The sequence below is a fragment of the Neopsephotus bourkii genome, unplaced genomic scaffold (assembly GCF_033783945.1).
Source record: "Neopsephotus bourkii isolate Nb327-2 ecotype Australia unplaced genomic scaffold, CSIRO-AGI_Nbou_v1 NB_923, whole genome shotgun sequence".
NCBI lineage: Eukaryota > Metazoa > Chordata > Aves > Psittaciformes > Psittacidae > Neopsephotus > Neopsephotus bourkii.
This window is the reverse complement of record NW_026901417.1, coordinates 1,739,811-1,760,006: the sequence shown is the minus strand read 5'-3', so window position 1 is coordinate 1,760,006 and position 20,196 is coordinate 1,739,811. Positions and strand designations below refer to the sequence as shown.

Genomic DNA, 20,196 nt, shown 5'->3' with positions numbered 1-20,196 from the left:
GAACCACACAACATATAAGATATTCTACATTTTTGCCGCTTGGATACTCTTTCTATCCCCTATATTTAGCCAGTTTTCTATGTAAATGTTAACGAAAAGCAAAGCAGCTGAGATGGAATGGCAGAATTATGAAGGGAATTCAGACTACTCCATCTACACAAAAGACAACTTCTGTGACTCTGCATGCACTCAATGTGCTGAATGAAGTTGTGCACACACGCTGCTCGTTAAGCACGCCTTATCTTACACAGCGACCAAAGGGGCTGCTCCTGAACAACTCCTCCTGCAGGAACTGGGTCTAAAAAGTAGTTGCACTGAATTAATGTGAGAGTGCTTACAAAGCTTTGTCATTTTGAGACTGCAAATTCAACAACTGCCAGCCCGTCACGAACCCTCGGTTGAGCACCATCAGCGCTTCACAACCCCCAGAAATTACAGCTGCCTGTTTCCAATGGAAATCACTTCAGACAAAATGCTTGCATGTGCTGGTTCATCCACCTGGATGGCATCCGATTTTAGCAAGACTTGGCTCTACTTTTCTGCAGAAAGATCAGAATCTCAGTAATTCAGAAGTCACAATACCCATATAATGTATTACCTCAAGCAGAACGCTCATTACATTGCAAACAGAAGCCTCCCTGTGTTTACACAACTACAGCAAAAGAAATAAAACTCATCCCTTTTCCCTTTAATTCCCCTACCAGTGCAGTGCCATTGTAGCTCCTTGACAAATGAGTCTAAGGAAGCAGTATTGAACTGCCCCCCCCCCAACCAGTTAGCTTAGTTCACAGAGAGTAATGTGCCTGGCAAGTCAGAGATGTTTTTGCAACACTCAGACCAATTGGTAAGTTATACACACAGCCTTTCTGGAAAATCAGGTTTTTAAACACCTCAAATTGGGTCCATAGAAAAATGAATGAAGGCACTCTGTATCACGAGAAAGCTTGAAGGTTCAGTTCCGGTTTATTATCAGTTTCTATAATCCCTTTCCCAAAAATCAAGTGCCTAAAATGCCACTACTGCCACTGCCAAGTTATTTCGTTAGGCTGAATGCAATTACACTTGAGGAAAAAGCTTTGCTACTGTGAGTTCATCAAGTGAAACATTTATGAAAGCTATATTACAGAGCTCAAATAATGACTCCCTGTCAGCTAATATTCTGCTCTCTGTAACCATTCAGGATCTCTGATGAAGTGCAGGAAGCACAGGGTAGAGGGTACAAGCTATAGGGTGGTTTCAGATGTATTAGCACACTAAAACAGTGATGCAAAACTCACGCTAACCTGGCTGCATGAAGCGGTATCACCTTCTTGTCTCCCAACTTGACAAGTGCCTTGCAAACACCGTCCAAACCTTCATTTGTCCACTTCCCTTCTCTAAGATGCTCCCGACTTCTCACAGAGGGTTGATGGGGAAAGGCTGCCATGAACAACTGACATGTGCTGCTGAAGCTACAGCGGCTGTGAGGTGGTGGATGCCCCATCCCTGGAAACATTAAAGGCCAGGCTGGACGTTGTTCTGGGTAACCTGATCTAGTTGAAGATGTCCCCTGAATGGGGTTGGACTGGATGAGCTTTGAAGGTCCCTTCCAACCCAAACTATTCCATGATTCTATAACCTAGGAAAACTGCAAGTTGTTGCCTTCTTACTATGTTTTACGGAGACCAGCCTTACTGAAGCAACAGGGAAGAGAGCAGAAAATTCCTGTTTCATTATGAACACTTTCACCATTAACAAAATCCCTGCTCACTTCATATTGTAAAGGCATTCATATCCCACACATGTTACACAGCACTCCAGCAAATTTTACCTTCAACCCATTTCAGTAGAACTACCACCAACAGCAAAGTGGTGAATGGTGTTTAGTCTGCATAGTTCAGTTTACCTACTTTTACTACCAAGCAAAAAACCACCACAGTCTTTGACACTGAACTTTACACACTGAGAAAAACCACACACTGAGACTTTTATTCTGGTTCACCTGGCTTATTTAGCTGCCATTTTCTCCATAGCTAGTACTTTAACTGCCCTTTCTTCTTCTTCTTTTTTAGCTAACCTTCAGGTGCCTCCCTCTTTCAGCGCATATTCCTTAAGTTATGTGGGTAATCACAGAACACCATGGGGTTTTGGCAGTAGCTCTGGCACCCTTCACTGCAGGTGCCATAAGAACACGCTGCTTTTATGAGTACTGTTACTTTTAGCTTACCCCATGTTGTACTTCGTTTCTTCTTTTTAATGCACACAACTAGCCAGAAACAGAAGCCTAAAGGTGACAGGTGAATTCCAGTGGCCTGACTGAAAGGGGTATTTGCACAGGATGGCTGCTGGACAGGATCCAAGAGGTGCTCTGTACTGCTGACAGCCGACCAAAGCTCCGGCTGCAGCACAAGTATTACACCAGGAACATCATAGAGCAGAGGTGTTGAGTAGCTACAATCAACTCTAATGTAATTAATCTCTCCTGTTTCACTGACAGAAAAGCATTAAAGGAATACCTAGGGAAATGGTTAATTAAATCTTGAGTCTTTAAGACATTCATCCTACTATTAATCTTTTCAAAGAATAAAAACAGAAGGAAAGCCAGAACAGAGCTATTGTTTCTGGGCAGGTTTGAGAGGTTTGCTAGTGAAAGATGCTTAAGGATCCTCTGAGTCGTTAAGAACATCTTCTAGCTACCTGAACCTTGAACTAAAACCTTGAGACAACTGGGGAATGGCTTGAACCTGCCAGAGGGGAGACTGAGCTGAGCTCTTAGGCAGAAGCTCTTCCCTGTGAGGGTGCTTTGGCGCTGGCACAGGGTGCCCAGAGAAGCTGTGGCTGCCCCATCCCTGGCAGTGTTCAAGGCCAGGTTGGACACAGGGGCTTGGAGCAAGCTGCTCCAGTGGAAGGTGTCCCTGCTCGTGGCAGGGGTTGGAGCTGGATGGGCTTTAAGGACCCTTCCAACCCAAACCAGGATGGGATCCTATGATAGATTATACTGCATATACACATTCTTATCTGTAACTGTCAGGTCATACACTAAATATTAAAATTCCTTGTAAAACAAATTACCTTTTCTACTGAGAACACGTAAATGAAGAGAGCTAATTGAAAAGGACCATCACACCGACAGCTCCTTAGCTCACCGTGTATGTGTTCATTACATCTGAGAACACAGAACGCTCAAAGCCATTTATCAATTTTAGATTTAAAAATACCTAGGCTTGGAAATTGCATGGTATTCTCCAGAAGGAAACAATCCGAGTTTATTACAGCACAGCAATAGTATAAGCAGGAAGAATTTTAAGGGCTTGCACAAACCACGGGACAATTTGTTCTTTTTGACACAAGGAGAAAGCCAAAGGAAAAAAAAAAATCAAGACAATTTTTAATTCTCTAGAATCACACAGATTTTTGTGCATCAACCTTGTCTCTGGATAGCCAGATTCACTGTTTCCTGCATTTCAGAGTGCTGCAAAACATCTTTTGGATACATTTTCATTGTTATGACAGGCTATAAAGCTTGGAAATGAACCCACCACAGCAGTAACTTTTGCAACTGAGCAATGGTATAAAATTTTAGGGCATTCTAGGACGTGTATTGGATATTCTATTCCAGGACAAAGAAAGCCAGCTATGCCAATACAAGCCTCTTGGTCACAAGTCTGATTACACTCACTCAACTGCAAGAGACTGAACCAATCCCAGGCATACAGGAATATCTGACTCTGATGGGCTGCCAAACCCCACAGCACATCACAGCTTGGGGTGGGGAGGGAAAGACAGGGATAAAAGAAACAAAAATCCCACAGGATGCATGTATTTGCCTGCCCTTTTGAATCTTAAATATTCTGTTTACTGCTCAGAGGAAACTTCTAAAAAGTGCCACCTGGAAGAAGTCAGTTTACTGAGGATGAGAGCGGTGCAGGTGTGACAGGGTGTAAGGAGGGATAAGAGAAGGTTGAATTCAGTTCAGAGCAGACCTACTCCATCCCTGGCAGTGTTCAAGGCCAGGCTGGATGGGGCTTGGAGCAACCTGCTCTAGCGGAAGGTGTCCCTGCCCATGGCAAGGGGTTGGAACTGGATGAGCTTTAAGGTCCTTTCCAACCCAAATCAGTCTGGGATTCTACTGTGCAAGTCAGTGCCCACGTCAGTGCAGGATATCAGCTCTGACCCACATTGAATTCACCAGACCGAGCTGTTTCTCTCTGCATCTTCTAGAAACACAAACACACAGGTTATTGCACTGGTTAATTTGATACCCACGTAGCACTGAAGGTGAAAGAAAGATCTTGCTTATACATAACAAGCCGGTAAGCTTGCAGGGTACAGGTTTCCAGAGACACTCCAGCCGTCATCCATCTGATCTCAAAACAATCTCCTTGCAGAAAGGTGGCAAAACATAACTGGTTGCATCTTGGAATTTATTTAGAGTGATCCTTTTGTATTGAGTGTTAATGCCAGTGAGAGTCACTACACTCCTAACAAACACTTTTCCTTATTAACCACAGACCTGAGCCCTTAACTAATTTCACTCAATGTGGTATCTGTCCAGTTAATGCTGAGGCAGGGTATTTTATTCCTGGCTCCTCACCTGCTTGCAGCTCCTTGTGTACTTTATTTCATTAACTCAACGATTTGGCAGAAGACGCTGGCATAACAGCACAGTGATTTGCTGGTTTTTTGCTGATATTTCTGTGAGCAGGTTTGATGATTTCTTCTCCTCAGAGTTTCACCACTACCCCCTGGCCTGACCTTATCATCTCAGTTGAGGTGATTACATTTCATTTGCCAGAAATAAAGGAAAACGGGATGAAGCAAATTAGCCACAATGTAAAGAAGATACCCACATACAGATACAGAGCTAAGCAGCTTGCGCCCAAAAGCTGACCAGAATTTTAAGCAGGCAGAAACACAAAAGCATGCCCTCAGTGACACTTCCCCTCTGCTCTGAGGAAGCACAGTTTAAGAGGGAAGATGGAAGAGTTGGGCTGAAAGAACATTTCCGAAGTACAGCTCTGCCGTCTGCTCGTGTTGCCTGCTAGCACAGTCACTCGTTAGCCTAATTTTAGGCCATCACAAAATCTGACCTGTCTTGGACTAACTCGAGTTCACGCTGAATAACACAATTAATTCAGTGAGCAGCCTCAAACCAGATGCTATCAGCACTCCCAGACTCATGCTGATTGCCTGCAGATACAGAAAACACGGTGCTGATATTCACCACCTCAACCCTGCAGCTTATACACAGGAGAAACATGCTCCCGGCAGCATTACTGGTTTCTATACTCACCATGCGTGAGCAGACCCTTCCTGAGAGGTGTGGAATTGATCTGGCAGGACAACCTGACATTATTCCACCAGTGCTGCAGCCCAGTCCCTGAGCCTGCCAGTCAAACACCACACATCCCCCTGCAATGAAATAATCCTGGATGAAGGTGCATGCTAGGAGCAAGGGCTAGAGCTCTATCAACATTTAGCTTTCAGGCAGCACCCAAACCAGATCTGAAGTAACTGGCTTTCAGATGTGTCCACATACTACTTAAGTATCTCAAAACACAGTCTGTAACAGGTGAACTTGACTCTTACCAAAGCACATCAGTGATGCCACAAACATACCACCACCCCTCATCTGGTCAACCAAATCCTGCCAGAGATTCAGCAGGTCCAAACAAGAATGACTATCAGAGGTTGAAATATGACAGCAATTACAGTTCTCTCAATTCACATGCCAGTGGTCTTATTTTTGCTTTGCTATAGTCCATCAGCATTAGTCCTTCCACAGCTTACCAGCATATTGGCAACCCTGCTAGGAGTTACAACCCAAGGAATAAAGCACAGGGAGCTCATCACAATCAGAACTACAGCAGCTTGTGATGTTGTTCAGGTCAGCTGCTATTAAAACGTGCTCCCAACCTCCCCTCAAACTCAGGTCAACATCACACTTTCATTTCTAAGAAAAAGCATTTCAGGGGATAGAATCATAGAATAGTTAGGGTTGGAAAGGACCTCAAGATCATCCAGTTCCAGCTCCCCTGCCATGGGCAGGGACACCTCACACTAAACCATGTCATCCAAGGCTCTGTCCAACCTGGCCTTCAACACCACCAGGGATGGAGCATTCACAACCTCCCTGGGCAACCCATTCCAGTGCCTCACCACCCTAACAGGAAAGAATTTCCTCCTCATCTCCAATCTAAACTTCCCCTGTTTAAGTTTTAACCCATTACTCCTTGTCCTATCACTACAGTCCCTAACGAAGAGTCCATCCCCAGTATCCCTATAGTCCCCCTTCAGATACTGGAAGGCTGCTCTGACGTCTCCACGCAGCTTCTCTTCTCCAGGCTGAACAGCCCCAACTTTCTCAGCCTGTCTTCATACGGGAGGTGCTCCAGTCCCCTGATCATCCTCGTGGCCTCCTCTGGACTTGTTCCAACAGTTCCATGTCCTTTTTATGTTGAGGACACCAGAACTGCACACAACACTCCAGGTGAGGTCTCACGAGAGCAGGGTAGAGGGGCAGGATCACCTCCTTCGACCTGCTGGTCACGCTCCTTTTGATGCAGCCCAGGATACGGCTGCTTTCTGGGCTGCAAGCACACACTGCAGTGGCTCATGTTCATTTTCTCATTGACCAACACCCCCAAGTCCTTCTCCACAGGGCTGCTCTGAATCTCCTCTTGGATTACTTCCTACGTGCAGATTTTTCTGCCATCAGATTGGTTATTCTGCAATTCACCTGTTTTTTGCAGAGAGTCTGCACACCTGTGGCTATGAACTGCATTCGTAACTCTGCAAGTGAAGGTTCTGGCTTCGTTGGTGGTGGATTGTTTCTTTCTTGTTTTTAAAGCAATAAAATGCAACGTCTTTAGATGCAGAGTTCTAAAACCCCCCAAACAAGCTGCAGGGTATTATGGTGAACAGACAGCCAGTGCCTTGGACCTTGCTATCATTGATTAACAGTCACAGTCCTTAAGAATCGAGGCATCTGCTTAATGCTAATGGTCTAATGAATGTGGAACACATCCAGATTCAAGCATGCAAGTGTAAGAAGCATAAAATACTAAAGGAGAAAGTTAAAAGCAAAGTGTCTGATAATGACATTAAATTCTCTAAATTATCTGAATCTTCCAAGGATGCCATGACTACTGTAATACTGAGCCAACGAAGGTGCTTGCTATCCAGTGAAACAGAGGAGACTAAGAAACCTGAACAAACACATGGACTTCTTCCCAACACAGACACTGCTCCCAGCTTTGCCAGTACAAATGACTACTGAGTAATCATTTTGATTGAAAACTAGCCATAATATGCCTTTTGTGACTATCAAAACCAATATATTGAGTATTAAGCCATATTGAAGAGAGAAGCATTCAGGAAATGTTATGTTGTCTATTACTGAACTTAGCCAAGGCGGAAGATTCTTTTAATGAAAATACAACCGGCATGCTAAGGAGAATCAATAAAAACCACACTGAAAAAATCTGTTTCCATTTAATGCTTTTAAATAAAATTATGCTTTTAAATGCAGTATTTTCATTGAACAAAGACATCAAGACAGGAAGAATAAAACGTTCACATACCTGAGGCTTCTTGAACTGTCTCCTTCAGACCTGTAAAGCAATACACAAACACTTAGGACATAATTACTTCCAGCATTTCTAAACCACATAGTCTGAAAATAGTAGGCTCCATGGCATCCTCTCCCTTTGCTTTCCAGGTAGTTTTTCTTGTTGCACTTTCCCTACTAAAGACTTTTGAATAAGAAATCAGTCTGTTGTGGTTCAGAATAAATCTTGTCAGAAGTTAAAACCAGTTAACACTTGAAGTCAATAACTGCAGTATTAAAATACATGCTGACACCCTCTGAACCCTCAGGAAAGATCTGCTGTAAACATGCAGTAACAGAGACTTGTGTTCCACTGTGCAAGTGAAAAGCACCAGGCTCTGACAGGATTCCAGAAGCAGAGAAGCTTGTACCTTTTCCTTTTGTTTTAAGCTTTTTTTCACTTTAGCAGAAAAGGTCATAGGCAAATGCATTCCGGAATCCCATCCCCAGCCTCATTAGGCACTACTCAAAGGGCTGTGGCTTGCAAATAAAGGTAATTTAAACTATTTTCAACCCCACATTTGCCTTATTCCATAAATGTGCAAAAATGAAGCATAAGATGCATGAAGTTACAGCAGCTCTTAAAGGGAGTATTATTCTCAAGGTGAGATAATTTTACCAATCAAAACTCAAACAAAACCTCTTCCCCCTGCCCCCAGTGGTTTTAGGCAAGTAAATTTCATGTAGTGTCACTTGTACTGAGAAGGTTTCCTCCTCTGAAGGGGAACAGGAACAGAATACTGCCAACATCCCAGGAACAAGCACAAACCCCAGAAGGAAACATACAACTGTGTTTTCCTTACCCCAAAACAATCCAGGCTCAGTGCTGCAAACCAGGAATGAAACATACAAATCAAAGCAGGAGATTCCAGGGCAAAATAAAGCCTCAAACCATCCTTTCCATGTCATAATCTTACAAGGGATTCAAATACAAAAGTGATCAATCTGAACTTGCAAATGCTAGCACTTAAATGAGAATAAGCTAGCACCAAGGTTGCCTCCTCAAAATCAAAGGCAAGGATATTTCTTTACTAAATAAAGAATCTTCCTTAGTATGAGAAAAAGATAAGTAAAAAGTAGAACCAGTTTCTTATTAAGATGACTCCCACCTCCAACAATAACTTGCATACTATGCTAAAGGCAGGAGAAAAAGTTATGGCTAGTAAAAGTTTCCTAAGTCTAACACCAGAAAGCAAAGAGTACTAAAATCAAATTTTTGGATTCTATTGTAGAAAGAGGTCCAAGAATTGATGTTTTTTTCCTCCCCACCTTTATGACATGCTCTCTCTTTTTCCTTGAGCTCAAAGAAGTCTAGATGATTTTAAATGCACAAGCTGAGAGGAAAGAAAGAAGAGTGAACGTAGTGTCTTGGCTCAAGAGATAATCAGGCAGCAGAAGGAGTGCTGGAATTCAGCAGTGTAAGGGACAGAGGTGGCCAGGTGTACCTACAGGAGGGAATCTCAACTGATACCCCTGACAGCTAGCATCACAGACTGCTTCAAACCAGGACAGGTATCAGCAGAGTAGAAAATCCTGTTGTTCGGAGCAAAGTGAATCAAATTCTGCCTGAGAAGAAGTTTCACTCTCTTAAAATTGTTGTCATTGTCCTTCTACCTGAGGAGATGAAGAATCATCACTGCCCCTCGCTTAAGGAAGAGCGAACATTTAACAGGACATCTCACCGCTGTAAAAACCCACTGTAGCATTTGGTGTGCCCAATAGTATCCACCTGTGCAAAAAGCATCCTCAGCCTTTTTGAAAGCTCAGACTTTGGGTGTTACTGGTATCATTATCTGTTATCATAAGGTTTAATTTACTGCCTATTGAAAAGGTTTTCCAAAACATGTGGAATCCCACAAATCCTCACCCAGAAGAGCTCTTAAATATGTAAGAGCTAACACCCTGTCAGTTCTTGTTAATGAAGACAGGATCCAAACGCAAACTGCTACTTCCAGCTGTATCACTGCATTTTATTTAAAACATTAACATATAAACATGCTCCAAGACTTCAGAATTGCTCTGCATTTCCACTGCAGCAGCCTGCCCAGATAACAGCAGCAGTGTGACATCCATCCTTACCCACACATCCAGGCCCAACCATAACAGAGGTGAGGAAAGGACTAAATTCAGGCCTCAGACTGCAGCTGCACAAATCCTAAGCTGACCCAGTGTTAATTCATCAGTCTCCTGTGCTTCCCTTCCCATTTTTTAAAGCCTGCCTGGTCGCCTTGTTAGGTTTCTAGCTACACGTACATATTCTGATGGACAAAACGTAACTTCAAATCAGCTTTTTGTGTACGATTGCCTTGCTCCTGCAAGGGCTGTGAATACAAGGAAAGGAAGAGAAAGGAGCTCCCCGAGATGTCCCCAGGAGTCATGGAAGAATTCAGAAGTGTTTAACTGACACCTTCCCACACTCAGTTTTCAGCAAATTGCATCTTGCAGAACATGCACCTTACAACTGAAAAAGACATCAAAGGCGATTGCTTGGACTTTCAACTTTTCAAATATGGATGGATAGTCTTAATTTTCTGCCTTCCCTCGACTGGAATAACAAAACCATCTGAACCCAGAAAATGCCTGTGAGTGCCCAAAGCATTTGGAGGTCACTAGAAGCAGCAACCAGCATCTTAGACCACTATTCCATCAACTCATTGCTCCTCTCATCAAAACTCAAGTAGCATTTTAACTAAGACAAGGAAAAGAAACAAGGCAAAGGTACCCCTTGCTGAGCTATGTCCTGCACCAAGGCTGGAAGCAACAGCATTCCCAAGCTGATCTCTGTCCAACACAGCTGATAAGGAGGGAAGAGGGACCACCGTCCCTTCCTCATTTTTAGGATCCCCAAGTGTAAAAGAAGCTGCTCGATTTCATGACTGCTAAATATGCATTTTCTCAAATTAGATTGATTTATGAGTAAATCTTATTAATCTTACAAATAAGATCCATTTACAAGTGAGTAAGATTTACTTGACTAAATTCCAAGGAATTATTGAGAGACTGTAAGTTTTAGTCAGGGAATGAGTAATTGGTTCGCAGGGCTGAAAGAACACTCTGCTGAGAAAACACACTACTTGTAGTTTGAAATAAAGCATTAGATTTTCTTTAAGTGCCCTTTAAGTGCCAGGATTTTGGATCAATATTTAATGTTTCTGCTTACGCTGTAGCACGTGCTGGGCTCTGGATTGGTTTTGTCTTTTTAACCCAAACAACACAATTGACACTGTCACTGCTGAAACAAGGAGAAAGGTGAAAAAAATTCTGGTAATATATTGCATTATTTCTTTTAAGGTAGACTTTAAAGGAAGAAAAGGCTACAACATGCAGAATATCTTCTGTGCTACAGCACTTTAAGCAGAATATATTCCACTTACATATCCAAGTTACATCAGTGATGTGAGAAAAGTCATGCAACTTTCTCCAAGATTCCTCCTGCCATCTCCAGATGGTTTCCAGTATTTCATTTTGAGGAGAACTAAATATTAACCAATGCAGTCCATTAAAGCACCAGTTTGTCTTCTTCCTGACCCCAGGAACTTCATTCTCAACAGGAAATACGGTAAAATCCACCCTTAAGATTGGTGGAGTCAATAGAAGTAGAACTGACTTTGCTACTAGCAGTATTTTCTGTAACCCCATTGGCAAGTGGAGGCGAGGAGAAGGCACCATCATAACAAACCTTAACCAAAACCCAAACAAAACCAACCCCCCCAGTACTTAAAACCCACAGGAGATCACAAACCAGAATGATTTTTCAGTTCCAATCAAGTACTGCCATCACTCTCCATCTGACAGTCCACAGCTGTCAAAACTGGGTATTGAACATCTCCATTCGTGTTGCCAAAATGACGTATTATCTGCTGTTTTGAATACCCAGGAGACAGCCACCACTCTCCTACAAATACGCCAAGCAGGAAAATGACAAACAAAGAATCTTGGCTTCCAGTTGCTGAGCTGGTTGGCTATTTTTCAACAAAGCCCTCTTGGTGGGAGGTTGTCAGCTCATACAGATTGAAAACCATCTACAGGAGTATCACAGGTAGGATGAAACCTTCGAGAACTGCACGAGACAGAAAAGCCACTCAGACTGGGAGTGTCAGAGCCTCCTACTGCCCACCAGCAAGGCTCCTCTTCCATCAGATGACAGCAGGGCCTTCAGTCCCAGAAGACACAGCTTCAGAGGCACAGCTCAGCCAATGGCTCTTCAAGACTCCAAAGATTTTATAGCAGGTCTCTGGCTCACCCCAGCAGGAAGCACTCAATTCTATTGTTCCCCCCTTAAAGTAATACTAAACAGGCTCAAAGTCAGCTGCTTTGTTGTTTCCACATCAAGCTATACTCAGAAGTGAACAGCGCAATGTAAAGCTGCTTCCAAAAGCAGCTTCAGGACCAGCTTTGTGTCTGACTGCGGAAGAAGTAATTTTCCAGATAAAATACTGTTCACAACCATTAGGGGCTTTTACACAGACTGATGTACACAACTACCCCCGCAACCATTCCAAGCTTAGCAGATACTTTATTTGGGCCATGAGCAGGGTTAAGGCCATGTCCTATAAAAACAGGTTCTATAGAAAACAGAAACACCCGGTTTAAAACTCTGTCTTAGAGTCATGTTCAAGGTGCAAACTTTCACTCAGAAAAGCAGCCAAAAGCAGAGCTGAAATCTTACTGTGACACCCCACCAGTGGCCAGGACTTCAATACAGTTTCACAGCCACATACCTACTCATGTGGTAGGAAGCCAAGTCGCCTATGAAGGGGGACCATTGCCATTAAGGTAAAAAGAACTGGATAAAAGCCACAGTTTATAGCACTGTGCCACACTCCCATGCTAAATAATTATACTGCATCTGAAATATCTTCTTGCAAGCCACGTAAGGTAATTTTAATTTAGTAGACAGGTATGAGTATACAGTAACCATGTATTAAAGACCATTCTATTTTCACCTTTCACAAAAGCAAAAGATTGAAGCTAATCCTTACAGAGCAATACCAGAATCAATACATTTGATTAAATCTTGCTTTGATTTGAGCACAGAACTTACCTCAAGAAAGCAAACTACACCTGATACTACTTCTGTATCAGGTAATACATTAATTCTTTCAGCATTTGAAATACAGATGAACAGGTTACTTTCAAGGGAAAAAGCTTCAGGGAGAATTCATTAATGCTATATGAATGTTGCTACTCATATCCTGAGTGGGGATTAGCACATTTTACTATAAGGTTGCTATAGGTGTTCTGTTCTGAGCAGCAATTCTAAAATGACAGATATCACCAGGAAGCTTCCAACATGATCTAAAGGCTATGAGAGCTTTCCAGGATTTGAATGTTTTGTGTCTGCCTGATGTCGCATGCTGCTTTGGATGACAACAGATGTGCAATATTCTGTTAAGTAAAGAAACACTCCATGAGTCTGCAGAGAGTGTTGCACATGGAGTTGTAGTAGGTATCTGAAGCTCACTGCACTCAGTGGCAAGCATGCCTGCCGCCTGCCCTTGCTCTCCTGCTAACTAGGTCCAGATCAGCATCAGCACAGTGCCAGCAATGCGCAAACCCGTTCGGCCACTCACACAGATGGAATGGAGATTTGCCTGTCCGAAACACGGGTTAGTATGCAAGACTTTGTGGTTTAGACAGGGTCAGAAAAATTCTGCTGGGCTGCAGACTCCCCAGAGAAGTGACAAAATATGAAGTAAAGGTCTGTCCGGGCAGCAGCGTTTTAACAAAGTGAGTTTCAGGACAGGAAAAATGATTTTGACACTAATTACAGCCCTTTCAGCAGGATTTCGCATGAAGGAATGAGCACTCACTGCAAAAACAAGCTCTTGGGCTGCCCGTCACAGTAGTAATAGAAAGAATAAATCAATTACAGAAGTACCATTCTGGCATTGCAATTTGATTTAATATAGAGAAAGAAAAAATGGTCTTGCACAGCAGGAGAACCACCATTTTCGTGGATTGTTTGAGAACAGCAGCATCCTAATAGCCTGCTTATTGTCCAAATACTGCGCGGGAGTCTAGCAGCCACTGGGAATAAAGCATTCCCATTCGACCCCGGAGCCCAAAGGACAGGATCTCCAGAAAGCTTCTACAGAACAAAGTGTCTTTCAGCAGGTTACATCTGGCAAGTCACTGGAGGCACATCAGGGTTAGGAACAGATGGAACACTGCTAGTGACAAAGTAAAAGGCAACCTCTGCAAAGAGGTCTGAAGTCAGAGTAAAGGTTCCTGCCACAATGGTTTCACCACTTCCCTCTTCAGAGGTATGCTTACTAAATCAAAAGGACATGGACCTGCCCAAGCTAAACCAGAGGTTGCCATGAGGACGCTGCGAGGGCTGGAGCAGCTCTGCCCTGGAGCCAGGCTGAGAGAGCTGGGCTGGGGCAGCCTGGAGAAGAGAAGGCTCCTGAAGGGGAGACCTTAGAGCAGCTCCAGTGCCTAAAGGGGCTGCAGGAAACCTGGAGAGGGGCTTGGGACAAGCGCCTGTAGGGACAGGCCAAGGGGAATGGCTTGAACCTGCCAGAGGGGAGACTGAGCTGAGCTCTTAGGCAGAAGCTCTTCCCTGTGAGGGTGCTGAGGCGCTGGCACAGGGTGCCCAGAGAAGCTGTGGCTGCCCCATCCCTTGGCAGTGTTCAAGGCCAGGTTGGACACAGGGGCTTGGAGCAAGCTGCTCCAGTAGAAGGTGTCCCTGACCATGGCAGGGGTTGAAGCTGGAGGAGCTTTAAGGTCCCTTCCAACACAAATCAGGGTGGGATTCTGCAATCTCTTCTGCCCTAAAGCCTACAGGAATTGAGCAGGGGATGAACAGCAGTGATTAGCACCACCTAAAAACTGACACTGAAAGTAGAACTGCAACGAGTACAGCAGAACAACAGCAGAACTGTTGCAAGCAGCAATGCTGCGGAACCTCAGAACACACTGGCAGGACTGCAGTGGCTCCTGGTATATTCTTTCCTCCCCACTACTTTCCCAGCCTGGTCTCACTGATCAGAAAGCCAGGCCCTGGCTCAAAGGCTTCGCCCTGGAGGAGGTTTAGTTCAGCCTGAGGCTGGAAACTGCTCGCTTTCCTCATCCCTCTCCCTCTGTACATGCATCCTCCCGGTTTTGCTTTGATCCAGCAGTTTACTCATAGGAAGCAATCAGCTTATGAGCCTCCCTGCCTGCAGCTCAAGCACACGTGGTAACACCAGGTGACACCGGCCCATGGACACACATCAGAAGAGTTAACAAAACCTGGTACGGCAGAGGCACAGCAGTTAATATCACAGCTGCTCCAGTAGCACAGAACTGATGGGCCCAATAATCCCTGTGAGGTTTTTATTGCATACATTTAGAAATAAAAACTCTCTCAGCAGCCGTGGATGCCTCTCTGCAGCATCCCTCCTTTCAGTAGCCTCTGGCTATTACATTAACTCCTTGAGGCACAGAGAGCTTGAAGGGAGGGAAAAGGCAGAGTTGGACCTCTTACAAAGAGGGAGCTACATAAAGATAACTCAGCCATTCTTGTACAGTCCAGCTTCCCCCAAGCCTACAAGGCCGAAGCAGCAGCCAAAAATCACCAATTCAAAGCTGACTCAGACATGCAATGATAGGACCTGGCTTTTATTCATGTCTACCCTCTGAAAAGAGGTACAATTTCAGGTGAAAGTCCTGCTTACAGAGGCTATCGGCCCTGGGCACCTTGTGTCTGGATGTCCCAGGGAAGAGGATGTGTACAAACCAACCAGAATCACACCTGACTGCAAGGGAACTATCATCTCCATCAGCTTGGATGGGGTCTGTAGTTGAGGGACTCCCACAGCCCAAACTAAAGTCAGTTTGAAAACCAGCAGAGGGTTAACATTTATGAGATATTCTGCCTTTTTTCATCCTAGGAGGACTGAGAACTTGTCCTGAGGCATTTTAGATATTCTTTATAATTGGGGACTGAAATCCTTCACACTAATACTGCTATCCCATTAACAAGCATGTCTGATAAATCCTTTTAAGTGAAAATAAAATGGGTGACGGAACAAAATTGCACTGCAGTAAAATCAAAGTCATTCACATAGCTGGTAGGTTTGAAGTTTGGTTCCCTCTGTTTTCTGATGGTGGGATCACAGCCTCCATGGCAGGAAACACCTGGTTTGCTGCATGAGGGCTAGCAGTGCCTTAGGTCCACCTCCAGCTCTTCCCCTGGCACACCTCACAGCACAGCCTAGCAATGGTGTTGGGAAAAACCTTTGCCCGTAAGCCAGAGGATGCTCTTCCCCAAGAGAGGGGTGTGTGTTCCGGAGATGTGCAATCCAAAAGCATTTACTAACCTCCAAGTTTCATTGTATGGAAACAAGAATAAAAATGAGTGCACTTCTCATGTCCTGCAGCAAACACTATAAACTAAAATCAGGTTAGTTGTTTCCCTTTACTGCTCTTGCTCCTAACCAAAACTCAATACTTGGTAGAAACAGTTTTCCAAAATGCCCTCTCCAAGTTCTGGTACTAGAAATCTGTATTTTACACCACATCATCTGCATCATAATAAACAGTTTCTAGTCAGGATGAATACTCTTCTTACTGCCTGTCAGATATGAATCACGAATTCCTCTGCGCTAGCACTGGTAGGTGAATAATGCAGAACTGTACCTCTAATTACTAACTATATCAGTTGTACCAGCTTAGAGTTGCACCAATTCAGTACTTGGAACAGGACAGTTTATTCTGTTACAGAAGAGAAACAAAACAGAGCTATCAGTAAAAGCTGACATTCCCATACTACTTGATGGAACTGTAGCTCAGAAGCATGTAAATGCATTTATATTGGCACTTCAAGTAGCATCAGTTTGTATTTTACTCATTATATACTTACTAGATGTACAGGTTTGTATTGTCTCTAGCAAGCAAACAGCTTTTTTCCAATACAGTGCATCAGTATCTTGTATTATTACAGTGCTTCTGCTGCCAAAGTGAGGAGACACCTTTTCCTTCACTTAATCAAGAGAAGCCCACCACAGAAGGCCGAGCCTTCCAAAGAATTCCATGAGTTACCACGGTACCAGCCTCACGCTAAGGTCTGAGGACTCTTCATCACTTCACGACACAGGGAAAGAAGTATTCTTTGATGCTATGTTTTTAAATACTGGTTTCATGTTATGATGAATGTACTGAGAGTGTTCCGTTTCATTACTCCATGCTTCATATGCTTCAGTTCCCTGGGCACCATTCCGTCCTCATGCATGCTGTGTACTCATAGCCACAAAAACCCCAGCATCAACACATTTGGACTGCAGAAAAGCAGGCAAAGCTTAGATGTGATTTCCCATCACCAAAAGTGAAAAGAGTTTCAATTCAAGTCCCAAACAGTATAAAACTTAAAACTCCTACCACAACTACATACAAACTCAGTTTGAGCTGGTACTTGGACTAACGGATCTTATTGCAGATCACGCATGAATGCACACCATCTCCCACATGAAATCGCGTAATGAAGTTAATACAAAGTAAGCATATGATCCACCAGCTGCAAGATCCAATATCAGTTACATAAAGAGCATTTCCAGGCACCATTTCGAAAGGGAAAAGAAATATAATGACATCTAGTGCCCAATCCCCATTGCATACCATAGCAATGAAGTAGATTGTTGCCAGTTCTACTGCTGGAACTGTTCCTCTGTGACCAACTCAGGGTACTTGAGAACAGAGAATTACTGGTTTATGGCAATTCTCCCTAAGTACACTAATACAACACAGTGCAATGCATCCTGCTGTGCTAGGGAGGAAGGAGGTGTAACAAGAAAGAATTCTGTATTACAGCAAAGCGTACAACTGACTGCTTAAAAAGAAACCATGGATAAGTTTACCAGAAGGACTGGATATTAGACCCACAACCATGCACTAACCATGTTCACATTTTCACAAAGAACATAACCAATCACATTCTTTTTGTCCTATATTTTCTAACTCTTATAAAAAAACCCAAACAAAACGTAACTTAGTTTTTTGCTATCTTAAGTGATGAGTGTAATATTCTGCAGATGCCCTCTTTTTTACTATGGTTCAACTACTATGCAGTCTTCAAGCTCCTCTTTGCATACACTCAGGATGGAGGTCTCCCCAGATATAAGCAGTATCCTTCCATTCAGCTCTTGGAATGCATTGCTTATGTAGCAGTGACTACCAAAGCCTCTTCAGTCCTTACAAAGGTGTTAACAAAGAGACACTTCTAGTTAGCATGTTAAGAAAATCGATTCTAACTGAGCCTGTACAGGAACGCTGAAAACACCCACTTCCTTAGACAGTAGATGCCACTTTTTGTCTATTAAACCTAAACTGTTAAACCCAAGTAGAAATGCCTCTCAATCCATGAGAGGCAGAAAACAGTTGTCTCCCATAGACAGCTTACGATATTCGAACATAAATACCATGGAAGTGCAGCTACTGCCACACGGTCTCCATAAAGAGCTAGTTCCATCTATGCCTGGATTGTTTACAGCCTAACTGGCCAAGAAACTTCTGTTCCAACTCTTAAGTCATCTCTGATGAGAGACTGGTAAAAAGATCAGATAGATTTCATTGCCCAGCCATCCCCTGGTGCACATGCTACTGTGCTGCAGGCTGGCTAGCAGTTGGGTTGAATGTGTCCTCTCCACACTCACCTTGCTCACCAAGGACACACTTTTTTAGTAACCTTTAGTAATCTCTTTGTGCTTACTGTCTGAAAGCAGTCTGCAGCAATGGAATGGATACAAGCCCCACACGTTTTCACAAAAAGCAGCCCCTCCAGCCTGTGCGGAGTGCTTTCCATCAAGGTTACAGATACCATCTGGCTGCTCAGCAAGAGGCAGGGGAACATGCTTCCTCCAGCATGCAAATAAAGACCCAATCATGGCACCACCTGCATAGCTTGGGACAGCCTTCCACACCTGGATATTTAACAAAAACATTTAAATACACATAAACCTCAGCATACCGATGCAGCTACCTCAGGGCACTTTCAGCCAACTGGAGAAATATCATGATCCTCTACGCGCAATTATCCATGTTACCGGGGGGCAAGGAGGGAGGCACAAGTCCATCTTTTTGAGGACCATGTTAATACAGGTGTGTATACCCAAGTAACAGCGGTCTAAACACAAAGCAACTGAAATACTTAGCATTTGCTGTCCATCTCAGGAAGAGGAACCAGGTAAGCTGGAGGGTAAGTTAAGAAGTCCCTCCTCCTGTTGCCCCCTGAGAAGCCTTGTGTATGTGACACGCATGCCATCATTCCATTCCCACCAGTTACACTGCTAGCAGAGAGGCTCATCCAAAATGAGTCCCTTGGTGTGTACTACAGAGCAGGACAGAAAATGGTCATTGAATAGAAAGCAGCCAAGCAGAACACAGAGCAAGGAACTACCAAGTTTGCTATTATCCTTCCCTGCAGCAGGTAGCAGGAAGGGTTTTGTGAAACTACTACCTCCACAACAACCCACCAATGTGCTAAAAAGTCTCTGCAGTTTCCACTTGCTTTATATGGAGTCCAGCACCAATACCTGTCTCATGAGATGAAGCAATTAGACTCTGCAGTGAAGCCAATTTATGAGCTAAGTAAGAATATTGCCAAAGAGCCATATGGAAGGGAAGGAAATATTTTGCTTTGTTAAGCAGGGGGTGCTCTTAAAGTCAGCATCAGAATAAAGACTTGAATTTGAAAACGTAGCTGATTAAAATAGCTTCAGTTTATGATCTCTCAAAACCATTTAACCTATTTTAATTTTTCATCCCCCTCCTCCCATTACTGTTGTTTGTAATTTGTAATTACTTATGAGAAAAACTTAAATATTACAAATATTGAAGTTCCGTTTGAAAACATCTCATTCTTAGTACATACATCATTTCACAAATAAGCCAATTCCCCTTTTTTCCTCCCCTACAGCTGATGCCTTTCAAACCACCTCCTATTTCCCCTCTGACCTGCACACTTGTCCACCCCTGCCATGGCTCAGGAACTTCAGTTCAGCTCTCATTCACGTGTTTCTTTACAGCTCAGTTAATTGAGTGACATCTCTTTAATAGCTGAGGAAATGTGTATAGAGCTTAACCCTCGAAGAAATGAAGAACAGCAGAGTAAGCGTTTAATATATAGCTGTACTTCAGAAATCTCCACAGAGAGCAAGTGGAAGACAAACTACAAACTTCCCTGCAGAAATACAAAGTAGTATCAAGAAGCATTAGCATACCATGTTCCTCTGGACTGAATGGATCTGCAGAAGGCATGATTCTAGCTGAAATGAAGAGCAAGCATAAGTGACAAGCCACAAAACAAGATTATTTGACTGCCTTTCCATTTACAGCAAGGTAAGGCCTTACAAGCAAAGAAAAACCTCTTTAAAACTGAAGTTTAACTAAGGAGTGCATCATTTTTGAAGTTAAACCACTATGAGACTAGGCAAGTATGGGTTTTCAACAGCCAGGGCTCCAATTCAAACACTCCCTCACAGAGGTCCTTACCTTTAATGGCACCTAAATGCTTTCCAGACAAGAAGATATCTGTAGCAGAACACTTTATCAATTTAGCCTGTAAACACGTGATGATCAGCCATAAAGATTTACAGTGATCAAAGGAAACGTCACCTTTGATTTTTACC

General features: G+C 43.4%; 2 protein-coding genes across 6 annotated transcripts in view; one reads left to right on the top strand and one right to left on the bottom strand.

The window, feature by feature from the left end:
• HDAC11 (histone deacetylase 11) overlaps positions 1-20,196 on the top strand; it is a 656,323-nt gene that overhangs the window by 390,035 nt on the left and 246,092 nt on the right. The gene's annotated exons all lie outside the window — the stretch shown is intronic.
• The window catches only part of IQSEC1 (IQ motif and Sec7 domain ArfGEF 1), a 335,931-nt gene that overhangs the window by 258,440 nt on the left and 57,295 nt on the right, over positions 1-20,196 (bottom strand). For all 5 annotated transcript variants that reach the window (XM_061357822.1, XM_061357815.1, XM_061357814.1 and 2 more), the window contains exon 2: positions 7,563-7,592. In XM_061357822.1, coding sequence (XP_061213806.1) covers positions 7,563-7,592 — 30 coding nt within the window. The remainder of the gene's footprint in view (positions 1-7,562; positions 7,593-20,196) is intronic.